Consider the following 23,386-nt stretch of genomic DNA (forward strand, 5'->3'; position numbering starts at 1 on the left):
TTGACAACTAGGAGGAAATAGACACATTCCTTGAAAGACACAAATTACCTGAACTGACTCAAGAGGAAACTGAATACTCACTCAATAGTTCCATATCTATTAAATAAACATCATAATTAAAAATCTTCCCAGAAACAAAACTCAACCTAGATAACTTCATTGATAAATTCTACCCAACATTTTAGGAAGAAATAATGACATTCCTTCATACAATTTTTCAGAAAAAGGAAGTGATAGTTCCCAACCCATTTTATACCAAAGCCAGACAAGATAATACAGGAAAACTACAGACCTCTCTCTCTCACGAACACAGACTGAAAAATACTCCATAAACTCACAATCCCTTTCTAACCACAAGAAATAATCAGACAAATTCAAACTGGAGAACATTCCAATTACCTGACTGGTCTTACCTAAGGTCTAAGAAAAACTCACAGTTTAGAAAAACTAAGAAAACATGATGACTAAATCTAATGTGGTATTCTGGGTAGGATCCTGGGATATAAAAAGTACTCTAGGTAAACGCTAAGGAAATCTGAATACAGTATGACCTTTAGTCAATAATGTAATATTGGTTTATTAGTTATAACAAGTGTACTGTAACAATGTAAGATGCTAAAAATATAGTACACTGGTTGAGAAATCTAAAAAAACTCTGTAATATTCTTGCAGCTTTTCTGTAAATCTAAAATTACTCCAAAATAGAAAGTTTATTAAAAAAATCAATGGAATCAACCATATTAAGACTAAAGCAAAAACCCCAACAACATGATCATCTCAAAGTTGCAGAAAAAAGCATCTGACAAAATTTAACAAACATTCATGATTTTAAAAAAACACCTCATATACTAGAATTAAAGGGCACTTCCTCCAGTTTATAAAGAACATCTACCAAAAAATCCTAAAGCAAACATCATACTTAATGGTGAAAGACTGAATATTTCCCTACTTAAGATCAGCAATAAAGACAATATGTCTGCTCTTACCACTTTCAACAATACAGTAGAAATTTTAGTACACTGAGGCAAGCAAAGGAAATAAAAATCAAACAAATTACAGTGGAAGAAGTAAAACTATTTTTATTCACAAATGGAATTAATGTGTATGTAGAATATCCTGAAAAATCTACATTAAAGCTAATAGAACTTTTTTTAGATTTAAAAATAGGTCAATAACAAAAAATCAATTGTATTTCTATATATTAGCAATGGATAAATGAACATGAAATATAAAAACAGTCATAATATCGACAAAAACAAAGATTTTTAGAAAGCTAAGTAATCAAGATATTATAATATCAGTATGGACAGACATGTAGATTGATGGAACTGTGTCCAGAAGTAGATGTATACATATATGGCCAACTGATTTTCTACAAAGGTTCCACAGTGAAAACATATGTACTTTTTGGGAAAGTACACTGGGAAAAGAAACTCTGTTTCAATCACTGGTACTGTAACAACTGGATATCCATAGGAAAAATAATAATCCTCTACCCTTACTTTATGCCACAGACAAAATTAATCAAACTTGATCCCAGGATTAGTAGAAAAGAACATAGGATAACATCTTTGAGACTTTCAAGTATTCAGATGTTTCTAAGATAGGACACAAAATTAGTAAGTTTTACAGCTTTATAGAAAAAAATTAGACTTTATCATAATTAAAAACTTCTGCATCTAAAAAAGTACTGTTAAGAAAATGAAAAGACAGATTTAGAGGAAACATCTGATTATATATATTGAACAAAGGACCTATATCCAGAATATATAAAAACTCTTTCAACTCTACAAGTTTACACATGAAAAAATGGGCAAAAGGTTTAAACAGATCACTTCACAAAGAAAAACATACAAATGGGCAATATTTTATAAAATGATGCATAATATTATTTGTCTTCAAGAAAATGCAAATTAAAACCACAATGTGATGGCACCATACACCCACCAGATGGCTATTTTTTTCTCTTTCCTTTTGAGATGGAGTCTTGCCCTTGGCTCACTGCAACCTCTGACTCTCATGTTCAAGCGATCCTCCCACCTCAGCCTCCCAAGTAGCTGGGACTACAGGCATGCACCACCACACTTAGTTAATTTTTTCATATTTTTAGTAGAGACAAGGTTTCACAATGTTAGCCAGGCTTGGCTGAAATGTTTTAAGGTATCAAGCCAAAATGTTGGTCTTGGCGAAAATGTCTTAAGCTATTATTACTAAGTTTTGGTGAGGACGTGAAACAACTAGAATTCTCATACATTGTTGATAGGTATGTAAAATGGTACAACTACTTTAGAAAATAGTTCTTGTGATTTCTTTTAAACAAACATTACATGATCTAGTAATTCAACTCTTAAGATATTTGCCCAGCAGAGTGAAGACATATGTCCACATAAAGATCTCACAAATGTTGACAGCAGCTTTCTTCATAGCAACCCCAAATATCTCAAATATGTCTCAATAGAATAAACTAATTGTTTCATATCTATAAAATGGAATACTAGTTGGCAATATTAAAACAGAACAAACTTCTGATACATACAACATAGATGAATCTCAAAAAAATCCTGCTGAGCCAAAAGGGAACAACACAAAAGAAATATACAGGACAAAAAGAGGGATATTTCCATTTGATGAAAGGTATAAGACACCAAAAGACCCTAAACTTTATGAACTTAACAATACATGTTCAAAACACAGAAAGCAAGAAACTAATAAGAAGAAATTTACAAGTCCACAACTTAAGTGGCAAAAGTTTCACAGCCCTTTTAGCAAATGACAGAGCAAGAGGACAAAATATTAGGAAGGATATTGATGATTTACACAATCAATAACATACTTTTCAAACATATATCTAATACAGTACTCATAAAAACTTAACTACATTATCAAGTCATAAAAATTTTAAAATCAGATACGATACAACCATATTCTCTGATACAAGCCATAAACTTAGGTATCTACATTAAAAATTATGGCCATAAAAGAAAACAAAACCAAATAAAATAACATTTTAACTTACTGCTTTATACTAGGAAATATCTAAAGATAAGTAAATAAAAGAATTACACTAAGCAGTGTAATTTATAAAAAGAATTGTTGGCCTCCACATTTAGAGATAAAAGTCAGTGATTGGTAAGTGGCAGAATCATTTCTGAACCATTGTGTCACTTTCATTTAAAGTGATGATCTCTGATATGTCTACATGGAGCCAGAACAGACAGAATCTTATGGCCACCATATTATAATAGTAACAGTGAAGTTTCTTAAACCTAGTCCTAGGTACAGTCTTTATCTTACCAAATAGAAAATTCTCAAAACAGGCAGTCTAATATGATGGCTAAGGTAACAAATTTTAGAGTCAGAGAGAAGTAAATTTAAATTTCAACTCCATTACTTCATAGTTGTGAGAACTAAGGCTATTTTTTTTTTTTTTTTTTTTTTTTTTTTTGAGACAGCATTTCACTCTGTCGCCCAGGCTGGAGTGCAGTGGCATGATCTCGGCTCACTGCAATTTCTGCCTCCCAGGTTCAAGCAATTCTCCCAAGCAGCTGAGATTACAGGTGTGTGTCACCACACCCAGCTAACTTTTATATTTTAGCAGAGACGGGGTTTCGCCATGTTGGCCAGGATGTTCTTGATCTCTTGACCTTGTGATCCACCACCTCGGCCTCCCAAAGTGCTGGGATTACAGGCGTGAGCCACCACACTCAGCCAGCTATTTTAAATCTCTAAGATTAAATATCTTTATTTGTAAAATGAAAAAGCCATTCAACAAGGTATATACAATATACTTAGAACCTGGCAACTAGCAAACACTCAGTTTAAATTAAAGCAATTATTAGTACGGGTTGAGCATCCCTGATCTAAAAATCCACAATCTGAAATGCTCCAAAATTGGAAAAAAATCTGAGCACCTACATGATGGCCTAAGTGGAAAATCCCATACTTGATCTCACGTGACAGGTCACAGTCAAAATGCAGTCAAAATTTTTCTTTATGTGCAAAATTATTTAAAATATTATATAAAATTACCCTCAGGCTATATGTATAAGGCATATATATTTTGTATAAGGCATATATAAAACATAAATGAATTCTGTACTTAGAAATCCCCAAGATTTCTCATTATATATATGCAAATATTCCAAAATCCAAAAAAAAATCTGACATCCAAAACACTTCTGTTCCCAAGCATTTTGGACAAGGGATACTCAACCCTTATTACCAATACTAATATGTTGTCCTACACCTCAAAACTCACCATGTTCAAAACTTGTTCACGTTCTTGATTAGCCAGTCAGTTAATGACTGATGTCATCACCATCTACCCAGTCTTCAAAAACTAGAAACTTCATTCTTAGCTCCTCTCACTTCCTTTTTTCTTTAACTGTGATAATGAATTATATATATCATCTCATCTTTATTCTTTATTATACTTTAAGTTCTGGGGTACATGTACAGAACATGCAGTTTTGTTACACAGGTATACATATGCTATGGTGGTTTGCTGCAACCATCAATCCATCACCTTTACAACCAAATCTTACTCTCATTTCTAAATATCTCTATTTTTCCTCTTCACTGCTTCAGTTCAGATCTTTATTATCATTTGCTTCAATGATGTTCAATTGTCTTCTAAATGGTCTACCTGCCTTGTCTGTCTTCCAATCAGCTATTTGATAGAGCCAGTTTTCAAAACCACAAATCATATCACTAACTTTGATTTTCTCAGAACATTTCCCTACTATATAGAAATCTAAGGCCCTCAGACTGACAGAGACCACTTCTGATCTGGTCCTTACTTACTTTACTGGCCTCATCTCCTTTCTCAAAGTTTGTCATGCCTTTCTACACACTTTGAGCTCTAACTTAAAATCTCATTGCTAGAACATTGTATCACCTGTTGTCTCTGCTAGAGCAGTGGCTCCCAACCTTTTTGGCACCGGGGACCAGTTTTGTGGGAGACAATTTTTCTATGGATGGTGGGGAGTTGTGGAGGAGGAGGAAGGATGGTTTCAGGATGAAACTGTTCCACCTCAGATGATCAGGCACAGGGACTAGATTCTCGTAAGGTGCACACAACTTAGCTCCTTCACATGCACAGTTCACAGTAGGGATTGTGCTCCTAGGAGAATCTAATGCCAGTAATCTGACAGAGAGAGGAGCTCAGGTGGTAGGTAATACCTGCTTGCCTGCCACTCACCTCCTGCTGTGCTGCCAGATTCCTAACAGGCCACGGACCAATACTGGTCTGTGGCCTGGGGATTGGGGATCTCTGTGCTAGAGGACTCCTACTCATCCCTCAAAACCCAGCATAGATAGCAGTACCTCTATGAAGCTTTCCCTCATGCCCTAATGCAGCTGCTTTGTTCTCTTGTTTCTACCTTAATTATAACACTTATAGTCTATTCAAGTAATTTACTTCTGACAAATGTTTTTCCTCCACCAGGCTATGAGCTCCTTGAAGGCAAGCACAGAAAAGCAGATTTAATTTGATAGAGTGCCTGCCTCATGGTAAGCAGTCTTTGAATGAATCACAACATTTTTGTAAGGAAAAGCTGAGATGTTGAAAATAAAAATATATGGTATTACAACTCCTGCACATTTATTCCACAACTCTCTACTTCATGTTAGAAGTTTAAACAAATCCATATAATTGTATTTACTTTCAGCATGTTTCCATATGAGAAACACATAAAAACAGTAAGTAGAGAATATTTCAACCATATATAGCATCACATTGATCATGTTTGTCATCAGTTTCAAAATACATAAACTTTGAAGCTGAATGACAGAAAGAGGTATTGTTTTAGTCTGTTCTCATGCTGCTAATAAAGACATACCTGAGACTGGGTAATTTATAAATGAAAGAGGTTTAATTGCCTCACAGTTCTCAGGGTTAGGGAGACCTCAGGAAACTTACAACCATGGCAGAAGAGGAAGCAAACATGTCCTTCTTTACATGGCAGCAGCAAGGAGAAGAGCCAAGCAAAAAAGAGAAAAGTCCCTTATGAAACCATCAGATCTCATGATAACTCATTCACTATCATGATGGTAACGGCCCCCATGATTAAATCACCTCTCGCCAGTTCCCTCCCATGACATATGGGGATTATGGGAACTACAATTCAAGATGAGATGTGGGTGGGGAAACAGCCAAACCACATCAGGTATAAAGGCTGATATCCCTGAATATAAATCAAAAATATTTTTGTACCTCCCTGCATTTTCCAAATTTTCCAAAATGTACATATATTAATTTTACGATAAAAATGTATTCAACAATGAAAAGTATTCTATAAAATGAAAATTATAAAAAAGACCTAAATATCCTAAAATAAGTTTTTTTTTAAATTGACAAAACACATAGATTTATGGTGTACAACATATTTTGATATATGCATACAATGTAGAATGGCTAAATCAAGCTAATTAACATTATTTTATAGACTCTACATCATAGAAACCTGACAAAGGATCACAGTTGTATTCAATGTATAGAAATTATTCTTTTCCAAAAACAAAGTTAGACTTGATGAAAAAACATACCAACCCAAAGGCATATAAATACAAAATACAGAATGAACTGGACAATTCAAGTTTAGCTGGTCTTCATTATCATGATGTTTCAGATTCAAGTGCTTTGGGGACTTACAAACTTCAAATGAAATGCTTTAATCCTATACTTTGCATATACACATATAATATTAAGAACAGAATTTGACAATAAAGAACTCCTAAAACTCATTAATAAACACTCAACCCAATTTAAAAATGCCTTAAGTTTTAAATAGAAATTCCTCCCCAAAGACATACAAATGACAAATAAATACATGAAAGAATGCACAACATCATTAGAGAAATACAAATCAAAACCATGATAAGGCCACAGATGTTGTGGCCCATGCCTGTAATCCCACCATTGTGAGGCCAAGGTGGGCAAATGGCTTGAGCCCAGGAGTTTGAGACCAGCCTTGGAAAGATAGAGAAACCCAGTCTCTGCAAAAATTAGCCAGATGTGGTGGTGTGCACCTGTGGTCCTAGCTACTCAGGAGGGTGAAGTGGGAAGATCGCTTGAGCCCAAGATTTTGAGGCTGAAGTAAGTCACGATCGTACCTCTGCACTCCGGCCTGAGTGACAGAGCGAGACCCTGTCTCAGGAAAAACAAACAAACCCCACAATAAGCTATCTCTTCATACCCACTAAGATGGCTATAATAAAAAAGATAGAAAATAACAACCGCTGGTAAGGATGTGGAGAGACTGGAATGCTCATATATTGCTGGTGGGAATGGAGAATGGTGCCACTGCCTAAGAGAATAGTTTGATGGTTCCTCAAAAGATTAGAGTTACCATAAGACCCAACAATTCCACTCCAAGTGTATACCCAAGAGGAATGAAACATATGTGCAAACAAAAACTTATACATGAATGTTCACAGCATTATTCATAAATAGCCAAAATGTGGAAACAACCTAAATAAATGTCCATGAATTAACAAATGAATAAACAAAATGTGGTATGCCTATCTATACAATAGGAAGTAATGAAGTACTGATACATGCTACAACATGGATGAACCTTGAAAACATCATACTAACTGAAAGAAGTTAGCCACCAAGACCACACAGCACACAATTTCAGTTATTTGAAATATCCAGAAGAGTCAAAGTTATAAACATAGAAAACAATTGAGTGGTTGCTTAGAGCTGGGGATGTGGAAGTGCAGCAGGAGAGAATCAGGAATGACAGTTAATAGCTATGCATTTCTTTTTGGGGGATGAAAATGAAGATTTTGGTGATGGTTTCACATCCCTGTGGATATAGTAAAAACCACTGAAGTATACACTTTTAACTGGTGAATTATACCATATGAACTGTATTTCCATAAAAATGTTGTTTTGTTTTGTTTTTAAAAAGATGTCTGGCCCCTTTTCCAACAAATTACATGATCTGGGGAATTGGCCTTTTCATTTATAAATGGGAATAGTATCTGTTTCCACCTCTAGCTGTAAGAATACATAAAACATATTAATACATGAGAGAAACATTCTAGAAAGCTAGTTTCATAACTTGAAGACGACTGTATTGATCTATTGCTGCAATAACAAATTACCCCCAAACATAACATCTTAAAACAACAAACATTTATTTATTTTTTCTGAGACAGGGTCTCATTCTGTTGCCCAGGCTAGAGTGCAGTGGCACAATCACGGCTCACTGCAGCCTCAACCTCCTGGGCTCAAGCAGTCCTCCCACCTCAGCCTCCCAAGTAGGCGGGACCACAGGTGCACACCACCATGCCCAGCTAATTTTCACATTTTTCTTTTGTAGAAACAGGGTTTTACCACATTGCCCAAGCTGGTCTTGAACTTCTACCTCATGCAATTCCACCTGCCTTGGCCTCCCAAAGTGGTGAGATTACAGCCGTGAGCCACTGCACCCAGCCAAACAGATATTTATTACCCTACATAATGTATAAGGATCAGAAACCTGGAAGTGTCTTAGTTGGGCGGGTCTTAGGTCTCTCATGAAGTTGCAGTAAGGTTTCAGCCAGGGCTGGCTGCAATCTCTGAAGTCTTGACTAGAGTGGCAGGGTCTGCTTCCATGAGCCTTCATGTGGCTATTACAGGCTTTGGTTTCTCACCTGTGGGTTTCTCCACAGGGCTGTTCATGACATGGCTTCCTCCAGATCAAGTGGTCAGAGAAAGAAAGTGTGAGAGCAATCAAGAAGGAAACTCTGCCTTTTGTAACCTAATCTCAGAAGCGGGACATCACTACTTTTACCAAATCCCATTGGTTACACAGAGCAACTCTGATACAGTGTAGCAGGGATTAGACAAGGGTATGAATACTAGGAGGTGGGAATCACACTGGAGGCCATTGTGGAGGCTAGTTACCAAAACGACAGGAAAATGAGTAGACCAAAGATTCTACCTAAGCAAATGTTTGACCTTTGCACTGAAAGAGGATACTACTTACTCCTCAACAGTGTGACAGACACACTCAGAGATGTTTTATGAGTTGCAATGAAAGGGTGTACAAGAACACTCATACTGATTTTCATTCTTCTTGTAACTGAGGTATGGTTAGAATAATGAAAACACAAAACTATAGAGCTGGGGTGAAAGAAGTACGAAAGAATTTAGTCAACTTTACTCTCCCGTCCCCTAGCACCAACAGATAAGGGGAAAAAGTCCTAGTCATGGAAAAATGGGTGGCTCCATCAGGGTCACACAGTGCTAGAGCAGGAGACTAGAATCCATTCTCTGTGTGGGTTCTCATCATACTCAGAACTATATGTCAGAAAACCAAAGGCAGTGACTCATAATCCAGATGACATGGTGAACATGTAAGCATTAATTCAATATACATTGAACAGCTGGTCACTCCAGAATGGACATTTCTTTCTGTGGCTTTTCAACACTTTGAGGAAGTGAACACTTTCTCAGGCAGCAGTAGACTCTTACCCTCTTTCCATCCAACTAAGAGTTGACCTATAGTCAAGCTGAGGCAAGACCTAAACCTGGAACACTCGGCAAATTAGACATGTGACAGGAGACCCTAAAGATTTATATATTTTTAATAATTTTATTTAATGAAAAATTATATAACAGTTACAATATGCCAAATACATTATAATATTAACTCATTTAATCCCCTATGAAGTCTTCCCCATTTTACAGACGAATAAAGTGAGACCTGAAGAAGTTAAGTAACTTGCCAAAGTTCTCACAGCTGGTAAGAAGAAAGGCCAGGGTTGAAACCTAAAAAAGAATGGCTATAGAGTCCACACTTTCTTAACCACAATAATACGAAGCTTCTCAATAATAGTAATAATTGCTCTTCTGCTTCCCTAATATGTCTTTTTCTCAAGGTTCTGAAGGAAGGTCAATCATGTAATGCCAAAATTCTGAGAAATCCTAGCTTTCAAATTGTACAGGGGAAGGGAGTATCTAGTCCAATATAGCAAGGATGTCATAGGACAGACTGCTATCCCTATGAACGGGGTGAGGAAGGGCAAATAAACATGCACTAACGAGGTAGTGCTTTCCTGGTACCAAAATGAAAGACATAACTGAATCATAACTGCAATTAGCAAATTAAGCTAAAGTTAGAATTAAGATATTAAATGGATGTGCTGTTCTGTAGCTACAAAAATAAATTAATTTGACTCCATCAAAGCCCAGTAGAATGTGGAGGACTAAATTTAATCTCCTAAAGATTTCCTACCAGAATCATACCACAAGAAAATTAGCACACTGCACCACAAACAGATGTATTTGATCATTTTTTAAAGAGTATGAAAAGTGGTTTGAAAAGAATTAAGCAATATATGGGCCTGGAAACCTTTTGTCTAACAAAGTAATGAGTTCCATTTTGGTAAAAAATTTGCCAACTTTGCCACCGTATAAAGCAATTGCTGTCTCTTTCCTTTATATCTGAAGTTTACAACTTTTAAAAATGCTCATTGCAAGGAAAAACGATGGGGTTTTGCAGGCTACTGGCAATCTTCACGTATTAAATTTCTACTTTGGTGTTCTCATCACATACCTTGGATCATTCACGGAACTCTCAATTATAAACCTCACAACACATTGTCCAAAACTGTAGGAATGGATCTGATGTAGAGCCAGCTGGCATGTAATGAAAGATAGCACATGGAACAGTGTTTGGCACAGAACTCTTCTAAAATAACATGTCAGTATAGTTTATGGTAATTTTGAAAAGGTCTTAAAGATTTTAAAAATTTCCTCTAAAGTTCAAAATTTTATTTAAGTCTTAAACCAACAAACTATATCTAGGTATAGAAAGTTTATAAAATTCCAAAAGTCTAGTAAGTTCTCTTTTAAATTAATTTTTCCTTTAAGTGATATCAATCATTATTACAACTACCTTAGAGTCTCAGCATGAGAGTGGCCTTTATGAGGTCGTTGAGTTCATTCCCATTACTGTATCTGGAAGGTCCACACTAAACTATCATAGGTAAAGGCAGTTTTTCATTCTGTTATGAAAGTAGATTTTACTCCAATCCTCAGTAAACCACTGTAGAGTATAAATGTATTTCCTTCATTCGAAAGTATGATAAGCTATTATCCACTTTAGGCTAATATTGAAGTTATGATGCTAACATGACAGAGGAAAAAGGAAGTGGAATAATAAGGAATTTGTAGAACACAATGGGGGATAGTCAGAGTAGGATAATGTGAGCATGGTGGTGTGTGGTCATGCACAATAGAAGTGAATGGACCCAAAGGAAGTGGAAGCCAGTTAGCAAATGGCTGCTTTCCTAGTTACAAGTGCCATCTGATTGGGCTCTTTCACTCTATTATCTGTACCCTAAACCAGCCAATTCTATATGTACCTAATCTTAACTCACAGCTTTGGCACATATAAACCTCCTAGAGCCTCTTCATCTTAAGTGACTGAGCAAAGCAGGTCAATCTTCCAGGGATCAAGCCCTCATTTCCCAGAGTCATTCTAGGCATACTGAGAACCTCTACATAGGGAGAACTCAAGAGTTGTCAGGGTCTACCAAAAATAAATCCAAAATATCCTGAGTTAATCCTGCTTTAGGCCAGACCTAGAAATATAATTGTCTTGCTAAAATGAATTTAATATTAGACTCTAGCAGGCTTCCAGATTCTCCATCTTTCATCTTGTTAATTTCCCATCTGCTATGGTCTTCAAAGAGTCTCTCTATGAGAATGTGTACTTCCTTCTGCTGCTACTACTGCTACTACTACTAACAATAATAAATAGCTTACATACATATGTAGCACTGATTATGTACTAGAGACTACTTTAAGAATTGTACACATATAAGACTCATTTAGTTCTTAAAATCCTATGAGGTAGGTATTATTATTATCTCTGGTTGAAAAACTTACCCAAGATCACACATACCTAGTAAGGGGAAGTACCAGGATTCAGACCTGGCAATTTGGTTTCGGAGTCTATGCACTTAGGCACTGTATCATATTCCTTTAAGACCAGACACCTGGGTTCTGGTCCTGTCTCTGACATTAATCAACTATGTGACCTAGAGGAAGTTTTTGTCTCAGTTTCTGCTACGTAATGAGCCAGGATCAATGATCCACTTCTAGTTATACAACGCTGTGATGATAAAGTAGGTGCTTTTTATTAACAAGCTTGACATTAATAGATAAGCCAGAAGGCCTGAGTCTTAAAAGTTATATATATACATATAAATTATATAATGGAAGGGAAGGGAAGTAATAATAACTAAGTTAATATTCTAAGCATTTTTACTTATTTCCTCATTTTATGTTCTATGATGTAAGCATTATGATCCATATTTTACAGAAGAAAACATTGAGACTCAGAGATTAAGTAATTTATCCAAGGTCACACAGATTATTAGGATAGAGTGCCAGCATTTAAATGCAACCAAAGACCAAGCACTTTCTCCTATACCACAATTCTTCCCTGGTGTTGTCTTTCCCTCCTCTCAGCAAGTTTTAAAAAGTAAGTCTTGCTAACAGCCCAAACACAATAAATTAACTTGGAGGTGGAGATGGAGGTGGAGATAGATAAGTGAATATCAACTTGAAAGTGGTAACAGGTTGTTACCCAAAACGAAAGTGGATACATTTTTGTGCAATTTCTACAAAGTGGGCTGTTCACCATATCAAAATAATATATTTTTGAGGGGAAAGTTTGTATGACTTGAATTCATTCCTAAATAAACAATGAAGAAATACCATAAGAATGCCAATATAGATGAGATTTCTAAACCATATACATGAGCTCTTGTGGTATTTTGCTGCATGAAATTACTTCCTAACAATAACAAAGAAACATTTTGTTTAAAAAACTCTCCATTTTCCCTATCAAGAGTTTCACAAATACCAATGAAAAAGTAAAGTGTCTTATACATTAAAGGAAGTCAGGAAAGTCAGAAACTACTGTGCTAACCTATTAAATTCCTCTTTTCGTTTGCAAATGGAGACATTAATTTATTCACTAATTCATCCAACAAATAATAACTGAACAGCAAGTATGTACAAGGTATTATGTTATTAATAAACGTGTGCTAGGACACTACAGGAAACATGCATATAAGGAGATTCCAATGAAGTGTGATTGAGTGCTGTGATTAAAAGATATGTAGGGTGGTTTTCACACTGTGCCCAATAAATATATACAATTATTATGTGCCAATGTTTTAAAAAGGTACTGCTACGACTCCTATTTCACAGATGAGGAAACTGAGGCTTGGAGTAACCAGTTGTTATGGTGTGAATGAGAGTGATCATCTTTATAGATTTTTAACAATACAATTCTCACCCAAGTTCAAGTGTTGCAACTTAATTACCAATGTGATCATATTAAGAGGTGAGGCCTTTTGGAGGTGGTTAAGTCATGAGGGCAGAGCCCTTATGAAGAGAATTAGCTCCCTTATAAGAGAAGTACAGGGCCGGGCGCGGTGGCTCAAGCCTGTAATCCCAGCACTTTGGGAGGCCGAGACGGGCGGATCACGAGGTCAGGAGATCGAGACCATCCTGGCTAACACGGTGAAACCCCGTCTCTACTAAAAAATACAAAAAACTAGCCGGGCGAGGTGGCGGGCGCCTGTAGTCCCAGCTGCTCGGGAGGCTGAGGCAGGAGAATGGCGTGAACCCGGGAGGCGGAGCTTGCAGTGAGCTGAGATTGCGCCACTGCACTCCAGCCTGGGCGACAAAGCGAGACTCCGTCTCAAAAAAAAAAAAAAAAAAAAAAAAAAAAAAAAAAAAAAAAAAAAAAAGAGAAGTACAAGGGAGCTGTTTGCCCCTTCCATCATGTGAGGACATAGTAAGAGATGCCATCTTAGAAGCAAGACTCTGTCTCAAAAAATAAGAAAAATCTATCTGGAAGTATGGAAGTTTTTCAGTATTAAAAATAAGTTACATATCCAAATCTCAACAAGTGAAATGTACCAAAATACTCAACGTCACTTTCTTCTGAGCACTTAGCAAGTTCTTAGACTCAGTAGTTTTTCTCACCTACCCCCAGAAGACATACACTTTAGTCACCGGGTTGATCAAGAAATGTAAACTCCTTTTAAGAGATGCCTAATCAAAATTTAATTAGGAAGTCATTCTGCCAAATAAAAATACAGTGATATATTTCAGTGTCATATATAAATGACATCTGCATTGTTTGCATCAGTGTATCCTGGCTTTAGTGTGGATAAAAGAGAAAGGTTGTATCTTCACAGTTTAACACTGATTATCTAGAAACCTCAAGGGACAGTATTTTTTTAGGGGAGGGGGATAGAGGAAACAGAATTAATCAGTATAGCTGTCTTTAATTCTCTACTATAGATGTAAAAATTATTGTTTATTTTTTAACAAATTTTTTAAACAAATACACAGTTTTCGGTAAAATTTTTTATTGGAAGCTTGTGAATATGAAGTGTGCTAAGGTTTTCCAGTTAAAAGTAGTCCTTATGTCATAGAAGCTTTAGTCTGAGATCAGGAACCAAGAATCATCTTCCCCCACTGTACCCCAGGGTGAGAATCTGCGATAACTATACATGCAGGTACTGAAAGTTCATGCAAACCAGTGGTTCATCGGGGGGGGGGGGGGGGGGGGATGGTACTAACCTCTAGGGAACACTTTGGAATTTTGCGGAACATTTATGCTTGGTCAGTGATTTAGTGACAGCAGCCAGGGATGCTAGGCATCCCATGGAAAGCACAGAACATCCTGCATAGAGAAGAATTGTGGGTTCCTGCATAGCTTTTGAAAGTCCCCTGTGTAGCATATGCATGAAGAGGGGAAAAAATCTTTATATCATTATCTATGCCTGTAACCTATTTTATATATAAGCACAAAGTATTTTTATACATTTCAATAAACACTAAATTTTTCAGAAATGTAGCTACCTTGTACATCAATAGATAATTGTACTCTGTATTGCTTGGAACCATTTCTAAAAATCACCGGGCTTCATTTTTCTGTGCTTGTTACATGACATTTCTTATCTGACTTCTCTTAAATCTGAATATATTAATTGTAACTAGTTGCAAGCATCTTTACTTAGATGTCTTTAGTGTAATCATATCTGAGCATGTACTTATTGAAATACATATTTTATTAAGAACTACTTTCATTTTTTTTCTGTATGTTACTGTTAGAGTGTTTTATTATTTTTGACTTTTTAAAAATATCTGTGAATTTCATTTCAGGATATAAAAAGAGGAATTTAAACACATATATAGACTTTTGTATAACCAAGGGTCATTGGGTTTAATAGAATCAAGAACTACTGACACAGGTGAAGTGCCATGCTAGGGAAAACGCTAACACTTATCTGACTCACTGAAAAATGCCACTTCTTATTGTTTTGAGAATCAATATAATAATATACAACAATGCCCTTCCCCACACTGCCTCCCTATCACTTCTTCAAGAACTGGTGTTTACATTAGAGCCAGTTCTCCCAGATTCTTAGCTTAGTAGTAGCAAATTATGATGAGTTTTGTGTCAAAATAACTATAAGGAAAAAAGTCAGTTTGGCTGGACACGGTGGCACACCCCTGTAATCCAAACCCTTTGGTATGCCAAGGTGGGAGGAACACTTGAGCCTGGGCAACATAGCAAGACCCTGTCTCTATAAAAAAATAAATTAGCCAGGCATGGTGATGTGTGTCCCAGCTACTTGGAAGGCTGAGGTGGGAGGATCACTGAAGCCCAGGAGTTGGAAGCTGCAGTGAGCTATGATTGTGCCACTGCACTCAGACCCTGTCTTAATATACATATAATATTAATAATAATATACATAATATATAAAATAACATATAATTATATATAAAGATAGGGTCTGAGTGCAGTGGCACAATCATAGCTTACTGTAACTTCTAACATATATATGTATGTTTTAATCTTCAGTTAATTTCCTGGAAGTTTCTCTAGATCAGTAATTAGGGTGCGCAATGCTAAGGAATGGGACCTTCACCTCTCTCATAATCTTATAAAGATGAGATTATGTTTCTATTTTGTGCAGCTCTTGGTGCTTGTACTCTGAAGGTATGCAAAATATTTGTAAGCAATACAATTTCAGGATTAGAAAGAACCTGAAAGGGTCCTCTAGTTTAGGGATTTCTAAGCCTTTCTAATTTGGTATTCTACAGTGGGATACAGACATATGCATATTTTTCAAATCCATAGTTAATTCTGTGCACTCTTTTTAAAAATTGTAGTAGGAACACTTAACATGAGAGCTATCATCTTTATAGATTTTTAAGTATAGAATATAATACTGTTATCAATAGGATTCTAATGAATGCTTGGTGGAGGACCACAGTTGCATGATATAAAAGAATGTTTTTATGTTTATTTGCTTATAAAAAAGGAATATGAGATAGAATTTTAAGGATTTACAATTGACAGAATACATATTTCTTATAAAAGAAAACAATATAGACATGTATAAAACAAAAAGTAAAGTCCCTACTCCATCCCCAGGGGTAACTACTATTAATCATTTGTATATCCTTTTAAATTCTTGCCTGTTCAGAAGTGATTCAGATTTTTGTTGTCCCTCATGTTTAAATCTCACTTAAACATAGATGTAATAGTTCTTTTCAAGTCTCTTGCAGTTTTTTTTTAAAAACTTGGAGATCAAATCCTATTATAATAAACATTCAAGAAAGTCTTTTGAATTTTGTCCACTTTTTTATAATGTATGTTCCTGAAAAGTTACATAAATCAGATTTTATGAATTATTAATGAACTTGCTATTTTAAATAAATCCTATAGTTAAAACTTAAATTTTATAGTAAAAAACTAAATAGTAGTATTCAGTGATACACTTCTTTTTCCAAAGTTGTTACAAATAATGCAAATTTTTGCAAATAGAATTTTGCTTTTCTATACATTATACTCCAGATATATGAGAAATGTCTAAAGTCCAAGATGATAACACATCTATTTCAAGTAGTGCTTTATACAGCAAAATTCTCATAGCCTTCCCCCTTAATCATTTCTGTCTCTTGCAATGTAACATGAGAACTAGACTGCAAAAGATTTGTGGGCAGTGTTTCGGCAGACAGTAAAGAAATAGTGTTTTATTTATTGACATTTTATAGTTTTTGAATTATGTCCATATTTGATTTTGGCATTGCTGTAGAACCTTACTATTTTTACTATTGTCCCATAGTTGTTACTTAGTAATTAATGACTTGTAGATGATAAAGCTAGTATGTAAATCTGCAGGAGATATCAAAGAATCCTTTTTAAAAATAATTTAATGAACAAGAGCTGGATTTGGATGTAAAGAGGAAGAAAGATTTAAAGTAACTGATGAGTTAACTGTATTCATGTGTTAAACGTAGTTTTGTCTCCAGTGTTCTTTGGTGAATGCATAGAGTACATAAGGAGAGGCAGTTCACAGATTTTAACATTTTTTTTTAATGTGACACCATTCAGAGCTGCTGGAGGTGGTTTCTCTAAGTAATTATTATATTAGGAAATGTGACAAGACATCTTTCATACTAAGAAGGTTAGAGGTTTTCTAAGGTGAGTGGTTACATGGCTGCAGTCAACTACTTTTACTCTTTGACACAGTAGTGTTCAGTTCTGTGTTTAAAGATGATCTAACGTTGTGTCATAATCATCCTTGTGTTAAGACTCTGAGTGCATATGTTAAAGGGTTTAGTTTTCTTAAAAATAAAATGAAAATGTTGAAATATATTATTCGTTAAACTTCTTCTAATTCTATGATCATATAATTATTTGTTGAATACAACAGATCAAAAGATTTCCCAGAAGACTGTGTATTTTCCAATATGATCTTAATTTTATTGTTTCATATAATTTTTCGGTGATAAAAGCCTCAACTTCGTTTTTTAAATTTTAGATTCAGGGGTACATGTGCATGTTTGTTACATGGGTATATTGCATGATGCTAGGGTTTGAGCTTCTATTGAACCCATCACACAGTGAATGTAGTACCCAGTAGTAGTTTTTCAAGCCTTGCCCCCCACTTGCCTCTCTTCTTTTGGAGTCCCTAGTGTCTTTTGTTTTCATGTTTCTGTCCATGTGTTCCCATTGTTTCCTCCCACTTATATGTGAGAACACACAGTATTGGGTTTTCTGTTTCTGTTAATTTACTTAGAATAATGGCCTCCAGCTGCATACTTGTTGCTGCAAAGGACATGATTTCATCCTTTGTCCTTTCTTATGTCTGCGTAGTATTCCATGGTATATATGTAGCACATTTTCTTTAATCCACTGTTGATAGATACTTAGTTTGATTCCATGATTTTGCTATTGTAAATAGTGCTTCAATAAACATAAGAGTGCAGATGTCTTTTTGATAAAACTGGTTTTTTTCTTTTAGATACCCAGTAATGGGATTGCTGGGTTGAACTGTATTTCTATTTTTAGTTCTTTGAAAATGTGCCATACTATTTTTCATAGGGGTTGAATTTACATTTTTCAGAAAAGTACCACTCAGATGCTAAGAAATTAAAGTATAGTAATATATACCAAGAATATAATGTCTACATAATCAATATGAACATTGTTTTAATATACCCAGCTGTTATTTTCCCTTTTTTGAGAAAGATTTTGAATAGTTTCTGAATACTGTTACTTTAAAGGTTCACTAATAAGATCAACCTGTTAGCAAAAACAAAAGACTTCTGTATACTCTGAATTCTAATGTTTGCAGTTTTCTAAACACATCATACTCTCTAGCCTTCTCTCAAACGTCACTTCCTTCAAAAACTCCTCTAACTCTTCATAAATAACATCCATGCTCCTATAACACACGTATATCTTTTTATATATAAATATTAGACATTTATTGTTCATAGTTCTGAAGGTTGGCAAGTCCAAGATTAAGGCACTGATGCCCAGGCTGGAGTGCAGTGGCACGATCTCGGCTCACTGCAGCTCCACCTCCCGGATTCACACCATCCTCCTGCCTCAGCTTCCCAAGTAGCTGGGACTACAGGCACCCGCCACCACACCTGGCTAATTTGTTTGTATTTTTTTTTAGTAGAAACAGGGTTTCACTGTGTTAGCCAGCATGGTCTCGATCTCCTAACCTCGAGATCTGCCTGCCTTGGCCTCCCAATCATATAGATTTTATATTAAATTAGCACAATTTGAAGAAATGTCATTGTAATAGATATATCTTCACTTTAAAGTTGGTGAAGCCTTCACTTTACCTAAAAGGATTCACAGCTTAGAGAAAAATCATTGTAACGTTCCTTGAACATAAAAACTCTTATGAGTTAAAATGCCGTTTAAAAATTAATGAATAAATTAATGAATATTTGAATTTGAAACAATGAATAAATTAACGAATAAAATAATAATGACTATTCAGTTTCAACACATTATGAAAGACTCTTAAAATGTCCATTGAAATGTTACAGTAGGTAGCTAGTCAGGTGTAAGCAAGGCGGGAGAGGACTCCCCACAACACACACCAGGAGTATTGCGTGACCATCAGTTGATGGTCAGGTGGTTGTTAACCATTTCTCTAAAGTAATAATTGGTCACAGCTGGCGCTAGGGAAAGGCGGTCGCATAATAGACAGAAAACACCTGAAACTCATCAGCAGCTTCCCAATGAGATTCCAGAATTATGCCAACATACAAAATCCCCAAGTCAAGAGGTCAAGCTGCGTACTTGTTTTCTCAAGTCGCCTGCGTGGCCCTCTTTCAAGTTGTACTTTCCTTCCTGTTCTAAATCTTTTTAATAAACTTTTGCTCCTGCTCTGGAAAAAAATGTCTATTTCAATGTCCACTGAAATAGTAATTAGCTTCCATCGGTGAAATGACTCTCTGTTCACAGATATTTAGCTTATTTTTCCACTTTGAATTTCACTAATTTAACCAATGCCTAAAATAAATCAATATTCCATGTAAAAAATAATCTTAATATGGTTATCTTCCTTCATATCTAAAGTTGGTGAGAAAAACTGCCTATCCATGCACAGCCATCACTTTGTGTTGATTTAAAAACATGCAGTTTTGTGTGAAACAAAACATCGATTTTTCAGTATTTTGATTTCTATTTTACAAGTAAATTTCGTTAAAATGTGGAACTTTCAAGTTTATATATGTTTTGGGGTGAAATTCACTTTTGAATCAGTTTTAAAGCAACTGAGCATATATACCAGCTGGGCCCTTTTAAATAACCTCAGAACAAAAGTTGTATTTTCTACTCTTAAACAGAGAATTCTGGTGGTGATAACAAACAACCTCTATACATTAAAGAATATGTGATCTGAAAAACACTTCATCTAATATAAAGTTCCAAGCACGTACTAACTGTGTAATACAAAGCTTTGCCCTTACCTGGTAGTAGGCCGTTTTTGTAGGGCTTTATCCAGGATAAGAGATGGAGCGCTCCTCCTCCTTTCTGCTACTGTTTTCATTTTCTGTTGATGAAACAAACCAAAATGAAGACCACGTGGCTTGTAAGGCAAGACAATGTTGATTTTTTTCAATCCAATTTAACAAGTTTTGCATTGCCTATCTTTGCCTATCAAGGAGCCTACAGTTTCATTATGGAGACAAAACTGTAACATCTAAAATAGAATAGTTTAAAGACAAAACAGGACAATAAGTGTCAAAAAGTGGTAAAGGCAATAAGTATTTTTTGTGGTCAGAGAATAAAGAGGTTAAATGTTTACCAGAATATTTGGGAGAAACACCATCATAACCATTATTACTGGTTATCATATGTCCGGCTCTAAGCTGAAGGCAGGACATGGATTATCTTATTTATAATCCAAAATGTCATCTGGGTAGATACTACTATCTTTATTTCACAGGCAAATTTGGCTTCAAGGAAAGACAAGTAAAGAAGAGGCAAAAACAGTTAAAGCAAAGGCACAGAGACTAGATTTTTGCAAAACTATTAACACACTTGGGAATCCCTTCTTCCAAATAGACTTTTTTAAAAACTGTAACTTCAAACAATAAAAAATCTTTTTTCTAGGTCGTATATAAATATAAGCAACCAGATAATTCAGGTACTCTGTTCCAATGACCTAAAATTGCAGGAAATGAAGTTTACTCAACTTGAATTATTCCGATAATTACTCTCTAAACTTAGTCTTATATATTTAACACATCTAGATACAGCCACTGGAGGCAGATGAGTAAAATTAACCATATAGTCACAAACAGCCATAAGCGAAGTTCAGGCTGTATTATCAAAACCATTCTTCTCACCCTGTATCTTTATGCCCTTTCATCCCTCCCACCCCTGTATCCTCGCCAAAGGTCTTACCCACTACCTCTAGGTCAGTCATGCTTGGGAACTGGATGTTGCTCCAATGGGAACCATATAAAACTAGCCAGCTCAGTGTCAGTATCCTATTATGTGATTCATAAAAGAACGGCTTGTAGTTTTAAAAGTAAAACAATGATTCTAGCATAGGAATAAAGAATCATCCAGTGGGAAGAGGATGCTAGACTTCTTTGGCACAATTCTTGTCCCACAAATTCTCCATGCTTCTAGGGATCTCTCCCAAATTACTGTCACCACTGCTCTGGCCTTGGTGTTGCTATTCCACTCCTTAATCTTTTGGCTCACATGTGGAAGCTATAGGCCCAAATCTCCTTAGCACAGCTGAGACAACAGCTGAAATAATTATGTAAAACATCAATAAACGACAGGAAACACATGGGTTAAAAATAGACACTATCAAACATCTCAATTGGGAGTTATTAACCACAAATAAATTTTAGGCCAGGTTACTTATATAAAAAGTTTTTGTATATTTGATGTCTTCCTTCTAGAGAAACAGCCCAGAGTTATCATCAGATTCTTAGAAAAGTCTAATCCTTTCCAACACTGGTGATTTCAATAATCTAATTTATATATTATAGTGTGCAAGCTCCATCTCACTATTTCCATTACTCACACCTCTTAGGAACATAATCTTCAGGAATCTAAGATCCTTAGGCTAGTGTGACTGCTGAGGTTACAAGCAGAAAGGAAAACTGGGAGATAAGTATTTGTATTGCAAGGTACAGCAGCACTTCCTCATGTAAAGAGTCTCAATACTGAAAGACTGGATTGATTTTACTAAGAAAAGTGGCAGTTTGTTCATATCCATCAAGCTATGTTCCCGATTTTTTGTAGGGTTGTGTTTCATCTTCAGGCCTGGAATTGATTCTTACTCTCTATCCCGATTCCCTTTACAGGACCAATTTACTACTTTGAAGTGTGAAATGTACCCACTCTTGTAAGCTTTACCTTTGTCCCTGACACTCTCTGTCTGCTTTGTCCTTGAGGATCTGCCATTCAGCAGTTTTACATCTGCTTTCTCTAACCTTCTGAAATCACTGTCGGCAGATCCAAGATTCTAAACTAGATCTTCATTAGTACATAGTTTCTAATTCTGAGCTTCTTGGCTTTCAGGTTTATGAAGAATTTGGAAAGGATTCAAAAGACAGTGTAAAATGATTTAAAATGTGAAGAAAAAAACCTATGAAAAAGGATAAAATGATCTGAGATTCTTCATTTAGAAACAGTAATAATCTCTCAAAATTAATGCAGAACTATAATATGGAGGAAAGTAAGCATCTTCCAAGGAAGATGAGGCAAAAAGAAATGGGGAGAAACATGGAATGAAAATCCAGGTTGACCTTGGGTAGTGGTTTATTGAGAAATCTATAAAAGTTGTGAGCTAAATTTTGCATGCAACTTCAGGGGTTCAGAACTCCCATAAAATGGATTCCTTAGGGATTTATGAACCTCAAGTTAAGAAACTTTCTGATGTAACAAAATCTTCCCGAGAATGATAGCTGTTAAACATGAGAATGGATAATCAAAGAAGGGTGACAAATTTTCTTCTGAAAAGGTGCTTTTGAAATGGGTGTTTTTCATATAAATCTATTGTAGAAGATCATTTGTATAATAGTGAATAGACCGTATTTTCTGAGTTTTAAAATTGTCAGATGTGTAAGGGGTCAAATGCTGAGTGTAGCCACCTCATCCAGCTTGATTTATATTGAAGAGAATGCAATCAAACTACCAGCAGGTAGTTTATTTTTATTTCAGGTTCCATTGTTCACACTCAGACTTACTCTATCATTAATGAGATGTGCAACCCAAGGCAATTCAGCCACTTCTCTGGGCCTCCATTTCCTTACCCACAAAATGAGACAGTTTGGACTACATAGTCACTTAGATCCCTTCTATTTCTAATAGTCCCACATTAAGTGTCCACCAAAGATTCACCATGGATATGCAAGAAAATAAACATTACATGAACCATACATTTAGGATTCACAGGATTCATTCTAAATAAGTAATAAAAGTCTTACAAGCAGCCCATATAACCAGGGGATTAATAGATTTAGATATTAATTCATTCAAAATACACTGATCTCTTTCTTTTGCTCAAAAGT

General features: G+C 35.6%; 1 protein-coding gene across 2 annotated transcripts in view; it reads right to left on the reverse strand.

Moving 5' to 3' along the window:
• The window catches only part of ARHGAP20 (Rho GTPase activating protein 20), a 124,407-nt gene that overhangs the window by 84,720 nt on the left and 16,301 nt on the right, over positions 1–23,386 (reverse strand). For both annotated transcript variants that reach the window (XM_038005237.2, XM_038005238.2), the window contains exon 2: positions 20,318–20,400. In XM_038005237.2, coding sequence (XP_037861165.1) covers positions 20,318–20,400 — 83 coding nt within the window. The remainder of the gene's footprint in view (positions 1–20,317; positions 20,401–23,386) is intronic.

The sequence above is a fragment of the Chlorocebus sabaeus genome, chromosome 1 (genome assembly GCF_047675955.1).
Source record: "Chlorocebus sabaeus isolate Y175 chromosome 1, mChlSab1.0.hap1, whole genome shotgun sequence".
NCBI lineage: Eukaryota > Metazoa > Chordata > Mammalia > Primates > Cercopithecidae > Chlorocebus > Chlorocebus sabaeus.